A 24637-nucleotide genomic window follows, 5' to 3' on the forward strand; every position below is an offset into this window, starting at 1 on the left:
ACGCCTGGGCTAAGGTATTGTGCCTTCAGGAGACCCTTGCTGAAAAGAAAACATATTTCCTGTGAGGTTTATAAATATATTGGTCCCCACTCTCACATGTGGCTTGATTGATTTGTTAAAAGTATGTGCTGCTGATTTGGAAAGTAGTGCCTGAGGGTATGGACTAGGCGAGGTAGATTTTGCTGGAGGGGGAGGAATAAAGGAGCATTGAAGGTGGGCTGTCTGCTCGGGTCTGGGAATAGTGGATTAAGACATCAACGAAGAGGGTTTTATGTTGGGGGGGGAGGTTCGTGCAGAGAGCCCTGGACTGGGAAGAGATTGGGTCATGTGGGAGTGGGCAGTGGTGGGAGAGTCAGGGGAAGTTTGATCAATCTCATTCCACTGAACAATTTTCTTTAAGTTTAGCCTAGAGGTCATGACGCAGGAAGAAGGTGCTTTTGTGTAGTACCTAGTTTGGGTAAGCTTCTATTGCAGAGGTCACTGTGGAAGTTTTAAGACAGACTGTGTTATGGTCTGTTACTTTGCTTCCAGGAAACAGTCAACAGGGTTCCTTTTAATTCACATGTGCAACTTTCAGCTTGTTCACCAGTGTTGCTGGGAGGGCTTCATCTGTTTCTATCCATGCAGATTTTGTTTCTTGATTTTTGTGTATCTCAAAACTTTTGTCATGACCCCTGAAATAAATGTTTTCCCTCTGTGTCCCTGGCACCCAGAATTCTGCCTGGTTCAGCATAGAGTACATAAAGAATTGCTTCATTTTACATATAATATCTTATTTAATTCTTACAAGGACATTAGTCATTTTATTTCTGGCCCATGTCACAGTACTTTGACTTTGTTAGAACATCTTTTTTTTTTTTTTTTTTTGAGACAAAGTCTCACTTTGTCACCCTTGGTGGAGTGCTCACAGTAACTTTAAATTCTTGGGCTCAAGCTATTATCTTGCCTCAGCCTCCCAAAGAGCTGGGACTACAGGTGCTCACCACAATGCCTGGCTACTTTTACAGATGGTGTCTCACTCTTGCTCAGACTGGTCTCGAACCCCTGAGCTCAGGCAGTGGACCTGCCTCAGCCTCCCAGAGTGCTAGGATTACAGGCGTGAGCCACCGTGCCCGGCCAGAATATCAACTCTTGAATAGTTAATATTTGAGCCTAACTTTTATCTGGTTGAAAGCTATGCCGTTTCTGCTGTACGTGGCATCTCTAAACCTTCTTCTCTACTGGAATGCTTACATATGAAAGCAGATGGGTTTAGAGCTGCACTGGTGAACGGTAGGGTAGAGATGGGAGAAAGGCCGACTAGAGCTTCACCCTCTGTGGTCTCCACCTCACCTGACACAGCAGCACAGCAGAGAAACCACGTGAGGTCCCAGGGTCCCGAACTATCACTTTCTGCTGTGCTGCTGAGGTGATTCACCTGGGAGGCATTCATAGCACACTCCATATACCATTGCCTCAATCCTCTGACTGCAGCTACCGAGGCTCCATGCCATTAAGTTGACTCATGGTTTATCAGAAACTTTTCATCATCCCTAATCATCAGAGAAAGGCAAATCAAAACTATCTTGACATATCACCTGACCCCAGTGAGAATAGCCTATATCACAAAGACCCAAAGCTGCAGATGGTGGTGCGTGTGCAGAGAGAAGGGAACACTTTTACACTGTTGTTGGGACTGTAAACTAATATAGCCTCTTTGAAAAGAAATATGGAGAATCTTCAAAGAGCTAAAAGTAGGCTTTCTATTTGATCTTGCAATCTATTACTAGGTATCTACCCAGAAGAAAAAAATCATTTTATTATAAGACATTTGCACTTGAATGTGTATAGAAGCTCATTTTACAATCACAAAGATGTGGAAACAACCCAAGTGCCCATGAGCTGATGAATGGATTAAGAAACCATGGTGTATGTATACCACATAGAATACTATTCTGCCATAAAAAAGAGGGAAACTTCGTATCTTTTGTATTTCCCTGGATGGAGTTGAAGAATATTCTCCTAAGTAAAGTATCTCAAGAATGGAAAAGCAAGAAGCATACCATGTACTCACCACTAATTTGAAACTAATAGATGGGGGGTGCCTGTGGCTCAGAGGGGTAGTGCACTGGCCCCATATGCCAGAGGTGGTGGGTTCAAACCCAGCCCCAGCCAAAAACTGGAAGAAAAAAAAAAAGGAACTAATAGATGAACAATTAATAGATGAATGGTCGATTTGTCTAGAGAGAAAGACACAATTCAAGTCAAGAAGAGGGAAAGGGGAAGTGGGCGGAGGGGGTAGGAGCACATGGAGCACCTCCTGGGTGAAGGACTCAGATACAACTCAGACTCTTCCTAACAAATGCAAACAATGTAACTTAAGCCTACCTACCCTTGTATTAACCAGGAGAGAAAAAGTCCCTGTCACGGGTCTTCTCTCCACCCTTTCTAAACTATCATGTCCCCTTGTCAGCAATTTATATGCATAATCCTTGTCTTTATTTTTTTTTTTTTATTTTTTTATTTTTTTTGAGACAGAGCCTCAAGCTGTCGCCCTGGGTAGAGTGTTATGGTATCACAGCTCACAGCAACTTCAAACTCTTGGGTTTAAGTGATTCTCTTGCCTCAGCCTCCAAGTAGCTGGGACTACAGGTGCCCGCCACAACACCCAGCTATTTTTTGGTTACAGTTGTCATTGTTGCTTAGCAGACTTGGGCTGGGTTCGAACCTGCCAGCCTAGGTTTATGTGGCTGACTGAGCTGTAGTCGCCGCCATAAGCTTTGTTCTTAATATTGTCTCTTTTTGTGTTTAAAGTAAGAATAACTTGAATGTGTTTGGTTAAGTATAGGCTTCAGGTCTAGTGGAAATGATTTTTTTTTAAATCCCTTCTCCTAGGATGTGCCTGTGGGCTGGGTGTGTATTTGGTTTCATGTCTGCTCAGTACTCAAACAACACAGAAACAAACGTGAGTTCCTCCTTTTATAAAAGGAATCTCTCTAAAGCTTCTTTAATTTCAGATCACTTTTGAAACAGAAGCTAACAGAACAAATGTTTTAAGCTGAACTAATTTAACCTTTAGTTTGTTACAGAGCTTCGTTCGTTTCATGACTAGATTTAAAGGGGAGACACATGGGAGTGTGAAGAAAGGATGGTTCTTGGGAAATTTTAATCCCCCGCAGCACAGGCTTGGTGAGAAGATGGTTTGTTGACATAAACAGAATTTACTTTGCTGAGATGCCACTTACACGTTTTTGTTTTTCAAGTGTGTTCTCAGGCAGCTCATCTGTGCGAAATGATGGGCGCTTCCTTCCCTGTTGTGCCTGGGAGCTCTTCGGCCTTTTGGAGAATCTCAGTTTACTTTTGTTTTTCCTTGGTGCAGACAATGAATCCTTAACTCAGGTTAATAACAGAGTGGGAACAGGTTCTGGCCATGTGCCAGACGATTATTAGCGGCAACTCAGAACGGCTTCCCGATATCAATATCTACCAGCTGAAGGTGCTCGACTGCGCCATGGATGCCTGCATCAACCTTGGCCTGCTGGAGGAGGCCTTGTTCTACGGCACTCGGACCATGGAGCCCTACAGGCAAGTCCTGGGGGAGGGCGGACGTGAAGGCCGGAACGTCATTCCTTTGGGCGAAAGATCGATGTTGTGAAGTCATTCTGATTACTACTCCGTAGTGAGTGTTCCCATCTGCTTCTCACCCAATGTGTAAAGCCAAACCTTGGTTTATTTATTACTTTTTTATTTTTTACTTTGTTCATTCACTTATCTCATGTAAAGTTCTTTTCACGTGTCAGGCACTGTGGTTATACAGAGACAGATTAGACGCTGTCTCGATGTGGGGCAGATTACAGTCCAGTGTGGTGCCCACAATGACTAAGGCCAGCACAGGGTGCCAGGGGAGCTAGAGAGGGAACACAGGGCTTAGACCCAGCTTCAGAGGCTGTGTCATTAGCCTCTGCTGGTCCAAGTAAGAATGGTCAGTGTGGGGCCCTCGGTCTGGCTGACGGTGATGATGGGCCCTTGCATTTGTCAGGGTTTATCCTTTTACTTGAATTATTTGCCTTCATAACCACCTTGTGAACCAGGCAAGAGAACAGGGAGACAGCCCTGCTCCACCGCATCACTGAGGCAGTGAAGGACATACTGGTGATTGCTCCTTGACTGGCCTCCACTCCTCCAGACCAGCAGTTGTTTTTTCTCTAGACTTTGAGAGGCGGGTATTGTTGAAGTCAAATACTGAATGTTTAACTCTGGTGGGCGCCAGGCCCTGATTTGTAGTGAGCTGAGAAATTCAGTCCAGAAGTAGAGGCTGAGATCAGCCCAAGGGAAAGGACACAGAGACATCTGTACCGTAATGTAAGTTTGAAATAGCCCACTCCCTAGCACAGAAAGGTCACTGCCGGAAAGATACCTTGAAAGCACCTGGGGCCTGGGAAGACTGTATGGAGAAGAGGTCCCTGGAGAACAGGGACTCCGTTCTGGGCAAATACTGAACTCCATTCTGCAGACCATGCAAATACAGTGTCACCCTGTGTCAGACCTGTCCAACGTGGTTCAGGCAAAAGAGGGAGAACTTCCTCTCCTGAGGAGAGCCTCAGGAGACAGCTGGGAGCAGAAGTTACCAGGATCAATGCGACGAGAACAAAAGTGAATCCAAGGTCTAGGATGTTTGTTCTGACAAGGGTAGGAACGCAGAAAGAAGGCATTGGGCAGGAAGCCAGGTCTGGGCCTAGAGCTTGGGGCAGGCTACGAGGAACCTAAAGATGACAAAGCTCTACCAGCCAGGTGGATGGCACCAGCGTGACCCTGAGGGTGTTTTCAGGATTTCTATAGGTGGTTTCTTCCACTGCCTTATGGGTGAAGAGCTTTGGAATCCAAACTATGAGTCAACTTTAATCAAACTTAGAAGCGATTGTCTTGAGGGCTGAGACTGTAGACTTTCCCATGAGCAGTGAATGTCTGTTCAGTATGATGAATCTTGTGGCTTCTCAGGAAATATGAATTGCATACAAAGAGATAAAGCTTCGTTCTCTGAGCATCAGTGTTGCAATGAGATGGTTGGTGTTACCTCTCTGAACTCCAGGGCTCGAGGCTTGCTCTTAGGAAGCCAAACCACAGGCTGCTGGGTGAGTGGATGGACTCCAGCCAGGAGGCGTAGACTGGAAAGCTCCCCCTTCCTCCTGGGCTCCCCTGGCCGCACGCTGCTGTGCTGTCTCTTCCTGTCCCTTCCCCTCCCTTTCAGAATCCAGGAGACTCTGAAGCACAGAAACTTTGGATTGGTGCAGCACTTCCATAAGGAAGGCCACACACCTTCAAGGATGCCTGTTCTGCATGTTATTTCTGAACCGTCTTTTCCCCACACCTCCCAAGGCTTCTGTGAAGCACTAACTTACCCCTTAATTAACTGGCAGCTTGACTGACTTAAACTGGAGTCAAACAAAGAGGCCCTTCTTGTGAATGAGGCCAAATCCACCAGCATATGCCCCATAATCACGTTGGTTATGTTCCGTGGTGTTGGCAGGTCACAGTCTCCCTGTGAATGTGTACTCTGTTCTTACCCTGGGTGACACTCAGAGCCTCCCTCGGTCTCTCTTCCCTAATGCACGTTAAGGAGTCGCTTTGTGCTCTTCTGTATGTTAAGAAATCCAGTCTGCATTGGTCCACTTCACATGAGTGAGATCTGAACCATTTGCTTTCAAATTGCAGTTGAGGAAAAGGGTGTAAATAACCCAGAAAGTCAGGAGAAAGAGGAGGGGTAGATCCTGTCGTATTTTGCCTTTTTTTTTTTTTTTCTCTTTTGCTCAGGCAAAAGTGAAAATAAGGAATGTATGCAAACGGGTCCGATGCCCTGCAAGCTCTTTAAGAATCTTAGGTGTTGGCAGTGGTTTTCACCCTTCACGTGGGCTGAGAGAATGTGCCTTGTGTGTTGTCAGCCCCCTGCGGGTGCTCAGGTGGGCTTTCTGCTCTCTGTTAGCCAAGGACATGGACAGTTAGCTGGGCATGCGTTACCAAGAGGTGACTGGATTGCCATCTGCTATAACAATTTTACAATGTTAATATACTGTTCCCAGTAACTGGATTGAGGTCAAGTCTCTAGTGATGATTTTGTCACTCCTGACCTTGGCTAAATTTTAATTGCTGGCCTTAGAGGAGAAAGCGACTTTAATCCATTTTTATCCAAATCGCTGCCCTGAGCTCCCTTCTTGTTACTCTGTCATTTATTTTTGTTTAGTAGATTTTACTTAATTTATATGATGCAACTCAACATTAGGTTTTTTTTATGTTACATAAAGCAAATTGGAAATAATTTACATACAACAAAATGGATGATCTTTAGTGTTAGCTTATATTAAGTCTTCTGAGAGTGTTTGCATATCTGTGATTATATCACATAGTCATATAGCCATTAGCATTTAAACCTTAAGCAGAATAAAAGTAATTTAAAGGTATTTTTAAAATTTTATTAAAAAGTTTAATTTAGTCAAATCTTAAGCATAAGATGAGTCAGATTCCAAAAGTTGCTTAGCGGTTTGTAATTTAGGACTTATAATGCATTTTTCTATGAAAGATTGTTTTATAGATTATGGTGAGATCTGTAGAGAAGCCCACGAAATTCTCCTCAGCCTATAAGATTACTAATGTTTTCTATAAACTTTAAAAAGGAGACGAAAATACAAAACAAGTTTGAATGCAGATTATTTTGAAATTACATTTTATATTATGTTAAATGCTGTTTTCCCAGCTCTTCTACATCCTCACTCTCAATACTCTTCCCCCCACAGCCGTTCACACGGCTCCTCCTGTTTTCCTTTCTTTTTGCCATTGTTCTTCTTGTCTCATTTGGAGAAAGACTCAGTCCCGACTGAGGTGTTGAATGTGCCCACTGAGGTGGTGTGGAGAGGAGTAGGGACAAAAAGAGGAAAGGAAAGGGGAAGCCAGAAAAGAAAAAACAGGACTGACTCTTCATTCCATGTTCCGTAACTTACTTTTTTCACTTTACAACATCATGTCGACATCTGTCTAGATCAGCTCCTGAAGATCGCCCTCATTCTTGCTAATAGATATGTGGGATTTCACCTCATGAATGTCCAGTGACTTGCAGATCAGTCTCTCTTGGCTCCGTTTGTGTGTACTGTGTCAGACAGTGTGATGATTCACACTCCTGGTGTACTGATGTGACTGGTCTGTAGGACACATCCTAAATGTTCACTTGCTGCATCAAAAGTGATGTTTATTTTTATTATTTTGAGACAGAGTCTCCCTCTGTCACTTGGGTTGAGCTCTGTGGCATCAGCCGAGCTCACAGCAGCCTCAAACTCCTGGCCATGAGCAGTCCTCTTGCCTCAGCTTCCCCAGGATCTGGCACTATAAACACCCACCATAACGCTCAGACAGTTTTTTCTACTTTTAGTAGAGACAGGATCTTGCTTTTGTTCCGGATCGTCTTGAACTGCTGAGCTCAAACAATCTACTTGCCTTGTTTCCCAGAGTGCTAGGATTACAGGCGTGAGCCACTGTGCCCAACTGTGATGTTCATTTTAAATTTAGATAACAGAAGAATAGAAGGGGGGGGCTCTAGGAAGAGGTCTGTTAAAGGATGCAAAATTGCAGCTAGATAGGAAGAATGTTCTAGTGTTCTATAGCGCTGTAGGATGACTAGAGATGATAATATATAGTTTTAAGTGGTTAGAAGGAAGATATTGAATGTTCCCAATCCTAAGAAATGATAAATATTTGAGGTGATGGATTACCCTGATCTGATTGCTGTACATTATATGTATTGCAACATCACTATGTACCTTTAAATATGTATAAGTATTATTTGTCAAAAAATGTAAACCAAAAACAAAAAATAATTTGGATAACTCACCAAATTGTACTCCCACCCACCAAGATGCCACTCATTCCTCAAGAAAATCTAAGAACGGGTGACACTGATTTTTATTGTATTTGATCTGAATTTATTTCAAAATATATAAGGTACTTCACCTCTTCCTTGATCAAAGCCCGCGTTATAGAATGAGATTGGTTGGTATTGATTTTGTTGTCCATAAATAGTTTTCTGTGGTGGTGGGAATGACATTTTTGTGAGTAACTTGGGAAAGAGACAGAAGAATAAGAATGGTGGAGAGACTTTAATAGGTGTGATCAGGGGAGGGGGGGTATGAAATCCCATTGAGGAGGAGAAAGATGGTAAGAGGGAAAGTTCAGCTCCCCTAGTTTCTGTACTTTGTTGATTAAAAAAAAAAAAAAAGGTCGGTTGAAAGAAAAGTAGAAAGCATCCGGTAGTCTGTGAGCCTGGCATGTTTACAAGTCAAGGGTTTGGAACTTCAAGCTTGCCGGTAAATCACACAGCAGCTACGTTGGTTTTCACTTTGCGAGTGATTTTTTTTTTTTTTTTAATTTTTTCCTCAAGCTTTGGCAGAAAAATTGGTAAACTGTAAGGCTTCCTCTCAGCAGTACCTTCTACTGCTGTTTTCAAGCTGCCTTTTCTTCTTCAAGGCCTACAGTTGCTCCTTTGTGGGTTTTTGTCAATCACTGTGACAGCCTAATACAGGAGCCCTACAGTGTGGGGACCTGGGTGAGGGATGGTGCAGTCACACACCCACCACCTGCCCGGGCCTGCCTCTGTCATTCCCTCCTCTCCAGATGGTACGGATGCGGTTAGCTGGCTTTCCATCTCTGTCACTGAGGCTTGTTCCTGAAGGGCCGTCAGGGTCCTCAGCTGCCGTATGTCACGTAGAACTTTGCTAAACCAGGCTCCTGGGGTAGGCCCTAGGGAATCTATCAGAGCTGGTTCTCTAGCCAGGAGAGGAAATGAGTATCTGAAGTTTATCCAACGTTCTTTTCACTTCTGTTGTTTGTTATTTATCGTCTATGATGAGGTTTACAGAATTACTTCACCTGATAAGTGAACAAATGTTTTCTTCTTTGCTTATTGATGTGGATAGTAATCCTTTAGCCACTTAATCATTTTTTCCATGCTGTAGTTTTCAATTAAAGTATCTTTGGTGGCAACACCTTTGTATAAGATTTTAAGCTCTGTGTGTATATATGTGTGAAAATACTGAGGTACCTGCCTTACCTAATCAGGTCCTCTTTGTCTTTGCTGTCAGTTCTGCAAGGTTGATTTCTTTGCCACAGCCCCCCCTTTTTTTTTTCTTTTTGATACAGAGCCTTAGCTGTCCCTGGGTAGAGTGCTGTGGTGTCACAGCTCATAGCAACCTCAGACTCTTGGGTTTAAGCGATTCTCTTGCCTCAGCCTCCCAAGTAGCTGGGACTATAGGCACCCACCACAACACCTGGCCATTTTTTTGTTATAGTTCTCATTGTTTAGCTGGCCTGGCCAGGTTTGAACCTGCCAGCCTCAGTGTGGCCAGCGCCCTACCCGCTGAGCTATGGGTGCCGCCTACCGCCCCTTGTCTTGACACTGGGGAAGTGTTTATCAAGACCCAAGAATTTTTAATTTAACCTTTTAAATGTAAGTCCTTTTAATATAATTCTGAAGGGCTCTTTTAATTGAGAGTCTAGAAATAAATAAAAAGAAAATAAGAAGGTGAAAGAAGAAGAAAAAATTAAAAGCAGAGGGAGGCAGAGGAGGAGGAGGGAGAGACCCACCCCTGCTGTTTCTCGTGTAGAAGCTGCACATAGACTCCGCAAGGGGACAGCTGGACGGTGGGGCTCATGGTGGGGCTAGGGGAGCAGACAAGTCCTTTATTTTGTTTTGTGAGCGTGGAGGCATATTCTCGAAGTACCAGCTGGTTTGGCTTCTTCTGAGGCCTTTCACTTTGGCTTGCAGATTGCCACTTCTCCCTGTGTCCTCACATGCTTGTCCCTCTGTTTATACTTGTTTCCGGTATCTCTGTGTGTCCACATTTTCTCTTCTTATAAGGATCCCAGTCAGACTGGATCAGGGCCCACCCTAACTGCCTCATTTTAACCTAATCACCTCTGCAAAGGCTCTGTCTCCAATTATAGTCACATTCTGAGATACTGAAGGTTAGGGATTTGGGGTGAGGTGCAGAATTCAGCCTAAAACCCTAGCATTATTCATTCCCAAGAATTGAATACCAGTCCCAGGGTTTGCTCTTATTTCCATGAATTTGGACCCAGTGGAAATCAACTATCTGACTAGGAAAAATAATTTCTTATTCTCAGGGCTTTCACTTACACTCAGGAACTCCAAAGTACCCAACAACCAGTGCCAGCATGCTCAGGCTTCTCTGAGTAGCTGGAGTAAACCTGGAGACTCTGCTTATCGCCAGGCTGGTGGGACCAGTAGGCCACCAGAGGATGCCTTCTCCCAGAAGCCAGTGTTCCCAGGAACACTGATGGGGGAATGTGATCATTTTGTATGGCTTGTTAAGGCAAATTTTGGGGTATAGCCTTAAAATCAAATCCTTAAACTCTCAAATACCACTATCATAAAATAATGCATAAAATAGAGGTCTGCCTAAAACATTTTCAGATTCTTAAGCCCCGTCTACAGCTGACCAGGTGGTCCAGTACCAACAAACTTGTATACCCATATGCAGTGGCATTTCTGAGAGCCCCAGAGCCATGAGGGGTGATACTGAGCAGGCCTGTAGTATGAAGTTAGATGACTGTATATTTGGCCAGGTGATCTCTGACATATGACACCACTTGCATTGTACATGTCAGCTCCTCCTCTGCCTCCCATCCTTACCTGGGGCAAGGATACCAATTCTCCTTTGCCCCAAATTCCACACTCATGCATCAACCCGGTCCATTCACACAATCTTCCCTGCTCTTGAGGCCCCAGGCTAGACCAGGACCAGAAGGCACAGACCTTTTCTCTTCCATCATCAGACATTGCAGAGCAAAACTCCTAATTTCAAATCAGGATTAATAATCCTGCATTATTGCCACCTTCCATTAAACTTGAACCCACACCAAGAATAGCCCAGGATCTCCATGCCTGTGGCTTGTCCATATGCTATAGTTATCCCTACACAGAAATGGCACTGTCCTTGTGGTAGTAACACCTCTGAATAGAGCCCCCATTCCCCACGTCCGCAACACTCTGTCCGTCTTGTCCAACAAAGAAATGTGGTGTTCTGTCCCCGTGTCCTACCCAGCTACCCAAATGCTGGCTTTGGCTACTTCCCTCTTTTTTTGTTTGAAAAGGCATTGTTCAAGGTCCCTCCAAATTTGCATTTGTTTATCTACTAGGAAGTACCTAGGCAAACAGAGGTCTGAGGTCTGGTAAAAAGTGCACTGACCAACATGAGTTCTAGGGAAATCACCTAAGCCTCGACACTGTTCTCAAATTCTCTCCCATATACCTTACTGACCTCTGAGCCTCTTTCAAAATAGGATAGAAACTCTGTATCTACAGAACCCCAGGGACTGTACCAAACTGGTCAACAAGGAACTTGGCTTATTGTACTGATACACACATGTGGCGAATGTCCAATCTATGAAAATTAGGTCAACTCTAGGAGGTGGTCAGTGTAGGAAGGTGGTCAACTATGGAGGTCTACTGTAATTTAGAGTCTTCAAACCTTTAATTTAAAGCAGTATATAGAATATCCTTCCTACACCCCTTTCTTCCATTTGTCTTTCATCAAATTCTGCTCATTCTGATTCTCTTAAGTACCTCCTTCAACACTCCTGCTTACAAGGACCGGGTACAGGGAGGTGCTGGATTCTCCGTGACAGCATGACTTATTCTAGCACTTAGTCTGCTGGGTGGGTTTAGACCAGGAGCAGAGCCACTCAGATCTGCCTCACCCCTTTAAATAATTGCCTAGTGAAAGTTTTTATCTACCCTGGAAGGCCCACAACCCTGTGCCTCCCTTGGTAGTGGTAACCAAGGAAAACAGAAGTACCCATCTATACCTCTCACCTAGTCCACAGATGCTCACCGTCGGTAGAGGCTTCCTTTTCCTGAACTCGGATGCTTCATGTGCTGCTTCCAGGATCTGTCTTCCGAATCCCTTTGTTTTTCTGTCTGGCCTGTCCTCCTTGGAGATCTTTCATTCTAGCTTGTGTACTTTCTCTCTGCTCACTATCTACATCGCTGCCCATCCCTACCTGAGACAAAGTTACCGATTTCCCTTCACCCCCAAATTCCACAGCTGTGGACCCAACCCCATGCATTCCAAACCTACCTTGCTTGGCCCTGGAGACACCAGACCAGGCTAGGACACAAGAAATACTTTTTCTCTATTGCCTTTGCCTGGTTCCCAGTGGAAACAGCAGCCCAGTGGAGCAAGATGGAAGCCAAGCTCCTCTCCTGGAGCTAGGTCACCTGCACAGGAGAACGTTACGTTTTTGTATTCAGCAGTACACATGAGCAATGTATATGCTCTGAGAAATTCTCTTTAGTCTTCCTTTTGTGAAAGCATTTCCAGAATAAAAACATTTCCCATTGTAGTTCACTTTCTTTTTTTTTTTTTTTTTCTTTTGAACTCTCACAAGTCACCACTGAGCACTTTGACTTTCCTGACAGAAAATCTTCAGTTTCTTATTACAACAAATTGTACCCCAAGCAGCAGGGTATAAAATCTAGGGAATCTTCTGGGACGCATTGAATTTCTCCTGCTGAATCAATCTCTTGCATGGCTGCCCCTGCAGCTACAAAGCTGCTATCTCTTCTCCTTTCCTCATTCTTTGAAAGAGAAAGGAGGGGAAAATAATCCCATTTTCCCCATAGGGAGCCACCAGAAAATCCGGCAGGCCCAAGAAATGGGAAATGAAGGATTGAACTTTGAAAGACTCAAAAAGAATTAAAAATCCATTTTAATTTTACGTAAAGTACACACTTTGTGATTTTTTAAAAAATCTGATCAGCCTGCTTAGATGCTATTTATTAGTGTATTTTGAGTGAAGTTCATACTGAGTTTTCAGAAATTCCCTAGTAATAAATGAATGGACCTCCAATTAAATTGCACAAATAAAACTGATTTGTCAAACCTCACAAACGTGATCGTTTATAGAGAATGGTGACAGCATTTGTAATGATCAGTAAGAGGTCCTTGAAAGAAATGAAAAATGGGGTGTAAATGACCCTCAAAATTATAGTTTCCAGTTTGTGAGATTGCCAAATTATTTTAAGCAAGGAAAATATCCTCTGGACTAGTTAATATAAAGCTCTTGAGCTGGTGAGAGACACTGAATGGAAAAACGTATAATATTCTTATTGTTAGATGTATTCAAGGGAAGGGGCCTGGCCAGCTGCTAGGAAACTGGAGTAGCAAGAGTGTAGTTGGCCGCAGCTCCCTAACAGGGAGAGGGTAGAGGCTCTCGAGCAGTGAGGGGGAGCAGTGCCCTGCTCTGCAAAGAATAAAATAGGTGATGGAAATTGCTCTTGCTCACAAAGGACACCAGTCATACTAACTCTGCCCTTAAGTATTAAAGAAGAACAAATCGGCCCTCACTTGTAATGGGAGATACCACCATAATGTCCTCCCAACGAAGATAAATCAGGTCCAACAATCATAAAGGCATCTGTCAGCGCCATCTTTCCAGAAGAATAGGTGAAAGGACTTTAAGAACTCTACTGTACCTTTCAACTCTCTTAAACTGAAAAGTAATTGCTGCTATTTATTAAGGTCCAACTGTGGACCAAGCAACTTGCTTGTCCTTCTAATCTTCACAGGTGGTGGGGAAGAAGTCAGTCTGTCTTGTCTCCTATTGTCAGAGGCTGAGGTTGAGAGTTAGGTGACTTACCAAGGTTCAAACTCAGCCCTTGGCTTAATTCATTTATTTTGGTTATAATTTTTACAAAAATACTTTACTAGTCAGCCTGAACCCAGATGTGCTTGGTTATAAAGGTTATAAAGTCTGCACTGCAGAGGCTGTAGTGGCCTGGACACAATATACCCTGCCTCCCTACCGTGAACCTGTCAAGATTGTTTTCATTACAACAGACAGAAACCCAACTCAGAGGGGCTGCCTACAAGTGAATTGCTGCCCACACAGTTGCACAGCCAGGCACGGAGCTGGGCAATAGAACTCAGGGATGCAATCTGGGCCATCAGGTTTATATCTATATCTGTCTATCTATCTCTCTCTCTCTCTCTCTTTCTCTCTTTCGCTCTTTCTCTCTCTCTCTCTCTCTCTTCCTTCCTTGGATCTGTTTCTGCTCTGCTCATTTCTCTGTGTTATCTCCATTTTTCCCCATACAGGTGGTCTTTCTCCCGGTGTGGTAGGGCACAGCAGTCCCCACCCACCCCCACTCACATTCTTTTCATTCTGTAACAAGCCAAAAAAATACAAATTTAAAAAATATTATTTTGGTTGGTTATCTTTGGCCTCTTTGCCCTTCCCTACCCAGTCCAAGGGAGGTGAGGTGCTGGCAGCCCCATCAGCCACGTGGGTTTAGAATTGAGACAATAGTTCAATTGGGAGGGTAGGTGGATATTGGACAAACCAGAAGAACAGATGTCCACTGTACTCTTCTCCTCGAAGAAATGGTCTAGTTTAAATTTCAGATAGAAAAGGTTTGAAGGTGGCAAAGAGTATTCAAAGGATGACAAATAAAAAGATTATGACGTGAGAAAGCAGCAGCCACTCTGTGTCAGAATGATGATGTGTTAGCAACAAAGTCTGCTGGAGTAGGCTCCCAGAATTTCAGAGGGAGCAGCAGGACCCACTAGGACGGGAGCACAACCCACCTGCTTGGGGGGAGGTCAGTCAGCTGTTCAGAGGAAAAGTGGATCAGGAGGTAGGTGTGAGGCCTCACCCGAGGCAGGGAAGTTGTGTAGGCAACTTCTGATGGCAGTGTGTGGCACACTCTGTGAAGCTTCTTCAGTCCTGAGGTGTGTGCACTATTTCTGGCTGTAGGCATTAGGGAACATAGCCAGAAGACAGCGTTCACTTTGGAAATGCTACAGAAAGTTTATCTTGATTTCAGCAAGGCATTCGATAGTGGCCCTGGTCTGTTTTCTATAGATGGAAAAATATGAGCTAGTGAGATTAATTTATACCTTCTAAACAGCTATTTCTGAACTGTAGTTATCAACAGATGATAGACCCCTTTGGGGATGTAGATAATGATATGCTTCAAAGCTCCATTTTTGTTCTATTGGTTGTTCTGAGTCACCATTTTTATCAAAGACTTAATGAGATGAATATGTGGAAGGTATATCAAGCTTGCAAGGGATTCAAAGCAGAAAAGAATAATACTTTGGGGAACTGAACCAAACTTTAAAATTACTCCCTAATCAGAAACATTTGGTCAATACTAGCAAGATGAACAAGGATATATGGAAAACTCTGCATTTAGAAATAGAAATTTAATAATAGCCTGGAGAAAATGTCTTCGTATTTTTTAGTGGATGATTTTTGGTTGCCCTGTTAACACTAATTTCTCCATTGTCTTTTGTAATACAGATAGAACCTCAAATGCCCTAACCCAGGTGTCCTCAAACTTTTTAAATAGGGGGCCAATTCACTGTCCCTCAGACCATTGGAGGGCCAGACTATAGTTAAAAAAAAAAAAAAAAAACTGAACAAATTCCTATGCACACAGCGCATATCTTATTTTGAAGTGAGAAAACAAAACAGGAACAAATACAATCACACCGCCTCATGTGGCCCACAGGCTGCAATTTGAGGACCCCTGCCCCAACCATATGGTTTGCATGTCATTGACACAGGCAGTCTGTGATTGGCTTAAGCTAGAAAATTACCTTTCCCTGGTCACATGACTTAGACCAGTTAGTATCAGAGTTGGTCCATTCTTGGGCTTTTTGTTTTGATGTATTAAGAAAGTAGACTTTTCCTTTCCCGTTAGTCATGATTGAGGAAACGTGTGGCCCAGGGGCTACAGGCTGTCAGGTTTCTTAGGACCACCAAAAGAGAGAATGGAGAACAAAGACAAGGGTGCAGCCTCGAGAAATGGAGAGAGAAAAACCAGACTCTGCTCACATTGCTCAAGCGTTACCTGAAACCAGATGTACGTCTGTACTCTTGAGTTACATAAGCACTTAGGCTAATACCTTTACATTTTTTGTCAATTTGAATTGGATTTCTTGGTTCAGTTCATACCACGTAAAGAATCGTGGTACATGTGAGGAGGATATAAGGAGACCATGCCCTGCGGGATAGCCTGCGTTATTAAGATGGCATCAACATCGTGGGGTCGAATACACGAGTTCATCGCTCTGTGCCTGGAGTGTTTCTGGGTGAGGTGACGAGGGTGTGAATTTTGGAGTATTTTATAGATGAGTGGCTGATGAGAACTAGATTAAAAGACCTGGAAGGAGAGAGAGACCCACTGTGTATTTTCAGACATTTAAAGGACCCTCTTGTAGGAAGGGAGTAAAATCTTTCTCATGGCTAGAGGAGTAGGAACTTGGAATTAAAGACACATTCCATGCCAGGATATAGGAAGAATTAGTTTAGAACAATTTAAATGCCCAATAATAGAACATTCAGAGAGTATTGAATTCCCCGACTTTGGAAGTGTTTGCACAATAACTAGGTGACCGTCTGTTGGAACTTTATCAAAGTAATTCCTTTACTAGGTGATAATGTTGTCTGAATGAGCTTCAATGTTTTTTCCAGCTTTGAGATTCTGAATTGTAAAACTGCCCAAAATGTCTTTAGTCTCAGCCACAAATGAAGTATTAAAACAAACCAACTCTGCTTAAATCCTGAATTGCCTCTGATTGTGAAGTTAAAAATAATGCATTTTCTTTCCTTTCTTTGCCTGATTCTAAGAAAACATCCTAAGCGTTCTGAGTATAGTTTTAGTCATTTGTAATTTTTTTATAACTTAATATGTGGTAGAATAAGATAACACAGGTGATATCCTTTTTTACATGTATGTGCATATATACCAATAGAAACACATATACACTCATATAGACATTCATATATGCCTGGACCTTATTTATAATTAGCACCAGAGTGGTTTAAGTTGAAATAGCTGCTGACTTCCAAAACGCTACGACCCCAAGCCGCAGTAGCTGTGCTGCGAAGAGCCGCCTTTTAAAACCTGGTTTATGCTCTGTCAGTTTGCCGAATTCCCCACCACTTCCCCACCAGGCTGACCTTACTCATCCAAATCCTGTCTACCCAGTGGGCCTGTAAGTGTGAGATGCCTGCCCTAAAAATTGCTTTCTTCCCACCAACAGCCTGCCAGCATTTCTCCCAGCAGCCACTGGGAGTGGGATGGCGACGGTCTGTATCAGGCTGCCTTAGACCCGAGGATGTGAAGGAAGTTGCAAAAGAAAGCAAATGCTTCCTTTGCACTCAGGAGTTTCCTGTGAAAATATGTTTTTATTTTTAGAATTAATAAATAGTATGGAACTATCACTATTGGCACTATTGGAAATGGATTATAGAGTTATACAAATATGACATCTGCATAAAAGTTAAGTATTTCTCACTAGGTTCCCTACTAGCAGTTTCTAATTAATATTACCAAGGTCTGCTGTTCCCCAAGGCTAATAGTCTGACCCCATTCCTCCTGAGCAGTAGTGTCCTTTGTTCTGTGGGGATAATTGTTCCACTGACTTGAAATGAAAAGAGGATCCTGGTCAAATGAGTTTGGGAAAAGCCAGGTTAAATAAAATGGCTTCAGGTCAATTTGCTGAAAATCAATTACGGAAGGCCAATTCATCAAAAGCTAGTTCCCCATCCACCAATTCCACAAAGAACCTATTCCAACTAGGCCACATTTAATGATGATGACTTAGCAGCTTTGTCAGAAACGTTTGATATGGGTTGCAGATAATGAAGGATGCTTTTCTGAATATAGTCATGTGTTTTTAATGCTGTGGATATAGTCTGAGAAATGCATCGTTAGATTCAGTCTTTGTTAGACTGTTGCATAGTGTTATTTGTGTAAAGCTAAGTGCCATGGTCCACTACATACCTAGGCACAGCCTGTTGCTCTTGGGCTAAAACCTGTGCAGCGTGTCAACGAACACAGTGGGCAGTTGCCACATGATGCAAGTATTTCTGTATTTAAACAGATCTAAGCATAGAAAAGGTACAATAAAAATATAATATAAACAAGAAATGGTATACCTGGGGCCAGGTGCAGTGGCTCACATCTGTAATCCTAGGACTCTGGGAGGCCGAGGCAGGTGGATTGCCTGAGCTCACAGGTTCAAGACCAGCCTGAGCAAGTGCGAGAACCCATCTTTATAAAATAGCCGGGTGTTGTGGCGGATGCCTGAGGTCCCAACTATTTGGGAGGGTGAGACAAGAGAATTGGTTGAGCCCAAGGGTTTGAGGTTGCTGTGAGCTATGACACCATGGCACTCTACTCAGGGCGACAAAGTGAGACTCCATCTCAGAAAAAAAGCAAAAGAAAAAAAAAAGAAATGGTACACCTGCATAGGGCAGCTCCATTATAATCTTACGTGACCATCAGTCTGCGTGCGGTCGGTTGTTGACAGAAATGTCTTCGGGTGGCGCGTACTGTATTAACTAATACTGAGATGCTTTCTTACTAAGACAATTGTGGAAAAAAAAGGACATCCTATCCTAAAATGCTGAAAAGCTGGCAAAACAGATTTCAGCATTGTTTGAAAAATTCCTATGTGAAGTACAATTTTTCTATCCAAAGGTTTATCATTTCATATGTGATTGTTTCAACTGTGTTTTATTTCTTTTATATGCTTTTGGAATGTTATTATCTTTTTTTAAAGAGTTTTTAATGTTCTTTCATCAATTCTTAAGTAGCTTAGTAGCATTAATTTTGTATTTATTAGAGTTTAAATTAGATTTAAATCAATGTAAAACTGATATCTTTGTAGTGTTTTTGAATTTGAACTTATGTTTAATTTAAATGTTTAATTGCTTGGAATGCAAAATTAATGCTGAAAGTCTGTTGGAGGAATTGAGGGGGAAAAAAAAACTTAAAATGGTGGAAACTTTAAGCAAAGTGAAAAATGATATCCAGAAATGTCCAAAAGAAACCAGAGGCATTCTAAACAATCTCACTGGTGGAAATGTATCCATTTATTCTCTACTAACTTTTTGGATGTTTAATATTCTTTTGCCACTTGCACATTCCTGTCAAAGCTTTTTTTTTTTTTTAGACTTTTTTTGTTGCCCACAGTACAGTGCTATGCCATCATAGCTCCCAGCACCTCAAACTATTGGGCTCAAGCAATCCTCTAGCCTCAGTCTCCCACTTAGCTGGGACTACAGGCATCTGCCACAATGCTGGGCTGTTTTTAGAGACAGGGTCTTGCTCTTGCACACTCTGGTCTCCAACTCTTGAGCTCTAGCAATCCATCTGCCTTAGCTTCCCAAAGTGCTAGGATTATAGGCATGAGCCACCACGTCCAGCCTCTTGTCAAAACTTTGAAAACATTCCCACAACAAGTATTAAATCTTGGGGGGAAAAGACAGTTGGTAAATTTACAAAAATCAGCAAATTAATAATTCATCAAATTGATCTTTTAGTGAATTGACCTATATTTAAATGAAGCTGAAGTGATTTATTTCCTTTAGAACGTCTTAGAGCTTTTAATAAATTAAAATATACTTTGAATCTCTAGAAAGAGACATTAAGACTAATACACCATTTTCCAAGCTCAAGTAACTGTAAAACCGGCCATGTGCTGTGGCTCATCTAGCACTCTGGAAGGCCAAGGTAGGTGGATAGCTTGAGCTTATGAGTTTGAGACCAGCCTGAGCAAAAGCGAGACCCCATCTCTACTAAAAACAGAAAAACTGAGGGAAGAGGATCGCTTGACCCTGAGAGTTGGAGGTTGCTGTGAGCTATGACGCCATGGTACTCTACCCAGGATAACAGCTTGAGACTCTGTCTCAAAAAAAAAAAAAAGGAAAGAAAAGAAAACATAGCCACTCAGGTGTTAAGGGCTGGGCTCCTTGTTGTGCTTCTGGGTTCTGTATTTTAAAGTCTCATTAGTGGAAAAAATTGATTTTTAACTTGCTTCTCATTTTGAAATAAGCAATAGGTTCCCGCCTTCCCCCACTCCCACCTCCACTTTCGGGCTGCTGCTTAGCAACGTGTATTCTAAACCATTTATAGTTTCAGTACTAATGATGGTTACTTTTGTGCCTCTCTATACTATTTTTAGACTTAAGTTTCTTGTAACCAAATCTATTCCTGGCTATGAAAAATAAAGATCTAGCCTATACTGTCCTCTTTTCTCTGTCCTTTGCCTCTTTTTTCCACTGAAATAATAATGCTTTTATTGACTACTCGTTAAACTTCAAATGATGTATTGAAATTTCTATTTCTTGTTCCATTACTTTTAGGCCCCATCTCATTTCTCACAACATTAAAGGGAGATGTAATACTCCTGTTCTTGTTACAGAAGTAGAATATAAAATTCTCAATTCAAAAATAATTTTCAATGACAAATTTAAAAGCCCATTACACTGTCTGCTGAGTTCTGCTGTTTCTGAGGCTGGCTGGATTTTTGGATCCTTTATTATCACCCATTTTATCTTTCTGTAAGCTTTCAGGCTCTGTCCTTCCCTTTAATGTTCTGAAAGTTCCCATTAATATATCCAGGTATAGGCATTTTTTCCATTAATGGTAGACCCTCTCATTTTAAAGACTCTTGTCTACCTTTAGCTCTGGGAAAAATTTTCTGTTTTGTTTTTTAATTTCATTTCCTCTATTTTCTACATATTTTAATTCTGAAATTGCTGGTGACGTGTTTAACCTTCTGTATTTCTAATGTTTCGGCTTTTTGCTTTATGTTTGGGGATTATCCTTGACTTTAATCTTCTAGACCTTTAATTGAATTTTTCTGTTTTAACAAACTTTTTTAAATTTACAAGAACTCTTTCTTGGTTTTGGATAGTTCCTGTTTCATAGCTCCCCGTTCTTATTTTTTCAATGTAACATCTTGAATCTTTCTAAGGATAATTGATCATTTTTAAAATTCTCTTCTGTTTTTTGAATGATCCCAGTTTTCCTCAAGTTAATTTTTTTCTCCTTGTTTATTCTGATCTTTTTCTTGCTTTAAGCTTTTCTTAGACTTCAGGTGCTTCTTGGTTTTCCATTCATAATTTTTAAACAACTTTATTGAAATGTCATTCGTATACCACTTAATTCACCCATTGAAAATGTCCAGGCTGGGGGTGGTGCCTATAACCTCATGCCTGTGCTCTCACCAGTTAGGAAGCCAAGGCAAGAGGATGGCTTGGGGCCAGGAGTTTGAGACCCTCCTGGGCAACATAGCAAGACTCTGTCTCTACAAAGAAAGGTATTAGCCAGTCACGATGGCATGTGCCTTTAGTCTCAGCTACTTGGGAGGCTGAGGCGGGAGGGTTGCCTGAGCCCAGGCATTTGAGGTTACATTGAGCTATGATCATTCCACTATACTCCAGCCTAGGTGACAGAATGATATCCTGTCTAAAAAAAAAGTAGTTCCACTTAAAGCTTAAAAGAAATTTTTTTTTTTTTTAAGAAAGAAAATGTAAGCCCAAGAGTTAGAGGTTGCTGTGAGCCGTGTGACACCATGGCACTCTACCCGAGGGCGGTACAGTGAGACTCTGACTCTACAAAAAAAGAAAAGAAAAAAGTCAAAGAAAGAAAATGTACAGTTCAGTGGCAGCTATGTATCCATTGGCACTATCACTTTCAGATCCTTTTAGTTACCTTCACCTAGAAAGCTCCTTACTCCTTAGCTGTCACCTCCCCATTCTGTGGCCCACCCCTCTCAACCTAGGCAATCACTGTATACCCATATTTGAAACTGAGAGACTAGTGAGGCTGCCTTGCAGGGGTGGGGAACCTGCGACCTAAGGCCACAGGTGGCCCTCTAGATTCCCAACTATGGCTCCTACTCCTGGTCCAAACTTCACAGAACAAATCCCTTTATTGTTCCGTATTTTGTATTTTATATTGTATTTTGTAGTGTTTGGCATCAGAAAATCTGAACCTAGATCTACCTTTCTAGATACAGCAGAAGTTATTTGCCCCAATTTATTGAAAGGACTTGTTCTGTGAAATTTGGATTCATTCAGAAAACTGTATTCAAGGATCCAGAAGGCCATGTGTGGCCCTGAGGCCATAGGTTCCCCACCCCTGCAAGGGTTTAAAAATGCAAGTCAGTGAGAAAACAAGTTTGGCAGGAGGAGAAGGCAGAGCAAGAGGTTGAACTGAGCCCAGATCTCAGAAAGCCGGTGTGGGGATCAGCACCTTGTCCTGAGCGGGCTGGTGTTCCAGGTGAAGTGTTAAGCTGTTCCCTGCTGATGTGTTTCACTCCAGAATTCAGGATGGAGAAGACATCCCACCACTGGTGACAATGCAGTGCCTGGGTCATGTCTGTCTTATCACAGCTTTGTCTCCTGGACCTACTGTGTATGTATTGGGGAATAATCCAACATCATGCACTGTGTGCTTTACCGTCGGTAGTGAACATGTGTTTCCTTATCTCTTACTCATCTGAGATAGGCAGGTGTGGTGTACAAAAGTGAATCCACCACAGCACCATGATGCTTACACTGGAGGGCCTCCCACCTGCATGAGCCTTTTCAGAGCCCTGTTGCTAATTCTGTATTTGTCAACTTTACAGGTTTGTTATTAAAGAATACCTACAGAATTGTTTTTTGTAGTATTTGGCATCAGAAAATCTGCACCTAGATGTCCCTTTCTAGATACAGCAGAAGTTATTTGCCCCAATTTAGAGCTGTAAAAGCTACAGCTCAGAGGCTTGAGTGCCTCACCCAAGCCCACACATCCAGTAAGAGGCAGAACATTTCATACTTCAGTGATTCCTCCCACTACTTGTCCTCCTCATCCCCGCCCCCCAAAGTGAGAGCCCGGCTCCTGACGGATGCCTGCGCCCAAGTCGCCAAGGGGCACAGAGCAGGACCTGGGTTCTGCACACAGCAGCCGTATGATGACTGTGCATGGGAGGTGTCGGTGCCCCCCACAGGCTGCCTCTCTGTCCAGCATGAACCAAGCAAGGAAAACGCACATGTCCCCCTCTCCCCCCACCTACACATGTCAATTTTAGTTATGAAATACCCTTGAGAGCATTTTCTCTAAACAAGAGAAATACTGACTCTCCCTTTCCACTTCTGTTTCTGAATGAGATTTTTAGTCTCATTTTGTTTCATGGTCTTAAAATTTAGGATCTAAGGGAATTGAAAAGTCAGAGGTCATATTTTCAACTGCCAACTAATTTGGTGATGTTCCCAGGAGGGAAAATCAGTGTCTGCCCTGCAGAGGTGAATCACACGTTCCAATGGGTTGTGCCCCTGACTTACTTTCTTCTTCGAAAATTAACTTACCCTCCATGCTTTACAACTTTTCAGTGAAGTATATTTCATGCTTGCCTTTCCCCAGACATGAGTGCATGTGTTTTGAATAGAAATCTGAGCTGGTGGTGCCTGGAGATAGTCTCAGTCTATTGGAGGATTGAACTGAATTCCCTGGGGATCCGTGTCTCAGGGGCCGAGTTTTCAAAGGCCTGCCAGCCCCTAAGCTAATATGGACATTGACTTCCGCGACATTTTATCCTGAATTTATTGATCCAGTCGCTATTTAGAAGGGCTAAACTCTCATGTGTTAGCGTGGTCTGATCAAACACAAATGTTGCAGCGGCTTCTTTTCTCTGTGCTGCTGCTGTGTGCCCAGGCCCTCACCTCCACCCCACACGACCAAGAGGCCCCTAGACCTGGTGCTGACTGCTGCTTCCTGGAGCAGTAGAATACTCTCTTCCCAGGCGATTGGCAGCCCCAACCCCAACCCCAACCCCTCTGCCCAGCCCCACAGGCTTCCCTCTGAGGACTTTCCTACAATCTGAGAACAAAAAAGGTGGCTGGTTTGCACTCTAGGGGCCTTCTGGAACCCTGCTCTTTGCTCTGGCTGACATCTGTTCTGATTGGTCAGTAACTGTACCATAGTATAGGAAATTAAGTATTAAAATATTAAATCATTAAATTTTACTTTGTAAGTAATTTGAAAGGTCACATCTCCACCACCCTGATCACTTGGGCCTGATTGATGGCCTGCTTCCTTGGCAAATCAGAAGCGGAGTTGTCCATTAGAGTTTGAATTTCCAAAGCATCCTCAGGGCATGCGTGCCTTTTGGCTTTGTTTTGTCAAGGTTTGAACAACATTGGTGACATAAAGACGCAAAATGAGGCACTGGAGCCATCTCTGAGTCCAGGTCAGGACATTGTTGTGAGCACAGTACCAGTAGCTTGCCGTGAGGGAGTACTCTTTGAGTACTTCCTTATAAGAGTATGTACTAACCGAAGAATGTGCAGCACACCAAGGCCAGCATTCATCTGTCAGCAGCTGACAATGTTTAAGACAGCACGTGGACCAGAAGCACACAGCCCAGGGAGGTGCTCAGCAGCAGATGGACCATGTCAAGCCTGACTGACTCAGACATTCGCGCCCTCATTGGCCTTTGAGCCTGGAATTAACCCTCTCTCAGGATGCCCTGAAAGAAGAATGCTGCTCCCGGCCATCCCTGAATGCCGTTGCGTGTGCCTGGTCAATTCAGGGCTGCTCAGAGGATGGCGGAAAGCCCATGGCTATGGGAAGGGAGCGCCGGGGACTTGGGTTTCAGCCTGGTTTGAAATCAACTCCAGTTTCTCCCGCAGCTTGACTTAAGCCAGGCTGTCCTAGGCTGTCTCATGTCTTGGCTTCATTTATTTCATTCTCTTAAATCTGCTTCTGTTTATATCTAACCCAATCTGTCATTCTTCTCCTCTGGCCGCA

The 24637-nt window shown here is 43.0% G+C and overlaps 1 protein-coding gene across 2 annotated transcripts in view; it reads left to right on the plus strand.

The window, feature by feature from the left end:
* The window catches only part of SMYD3 (SET and MYND domain containing 3), a 607450-nt gene that overhangs the window by 505710 nt on the left and 77103 nt on the right, over window positions 1–24637 (plus strand). For both annotated transcript variants that reach the window (XM_053605887.1, XM_053605888.1), the window contains exon 10: window positions 3390–3564. In XM_053605887.1, coding sequence (XP_053461862.1) covers window positions 3390–3564 — 175 coding nt within the window. The remainder of the gene's footprint in view (window positions 1–3389; window positions 3565–24637) is intronic.

The sequence above is a fragment of the Nycticebus coucang genome, chromosome 10 (assembly GCF_027406575.1).
Source record: "Nycticebus coucang isolate mNycCou1 chromosome 10, mNycCou1.pri, whole genome shotgun sequence".
In the NCBI taxonomy this organism is placed as follows: Eukaryota; Metazoa; Chordata; class Mammalia; order Primates; family Lorisidae; genus Nycticebus; species Nycticebus coucang.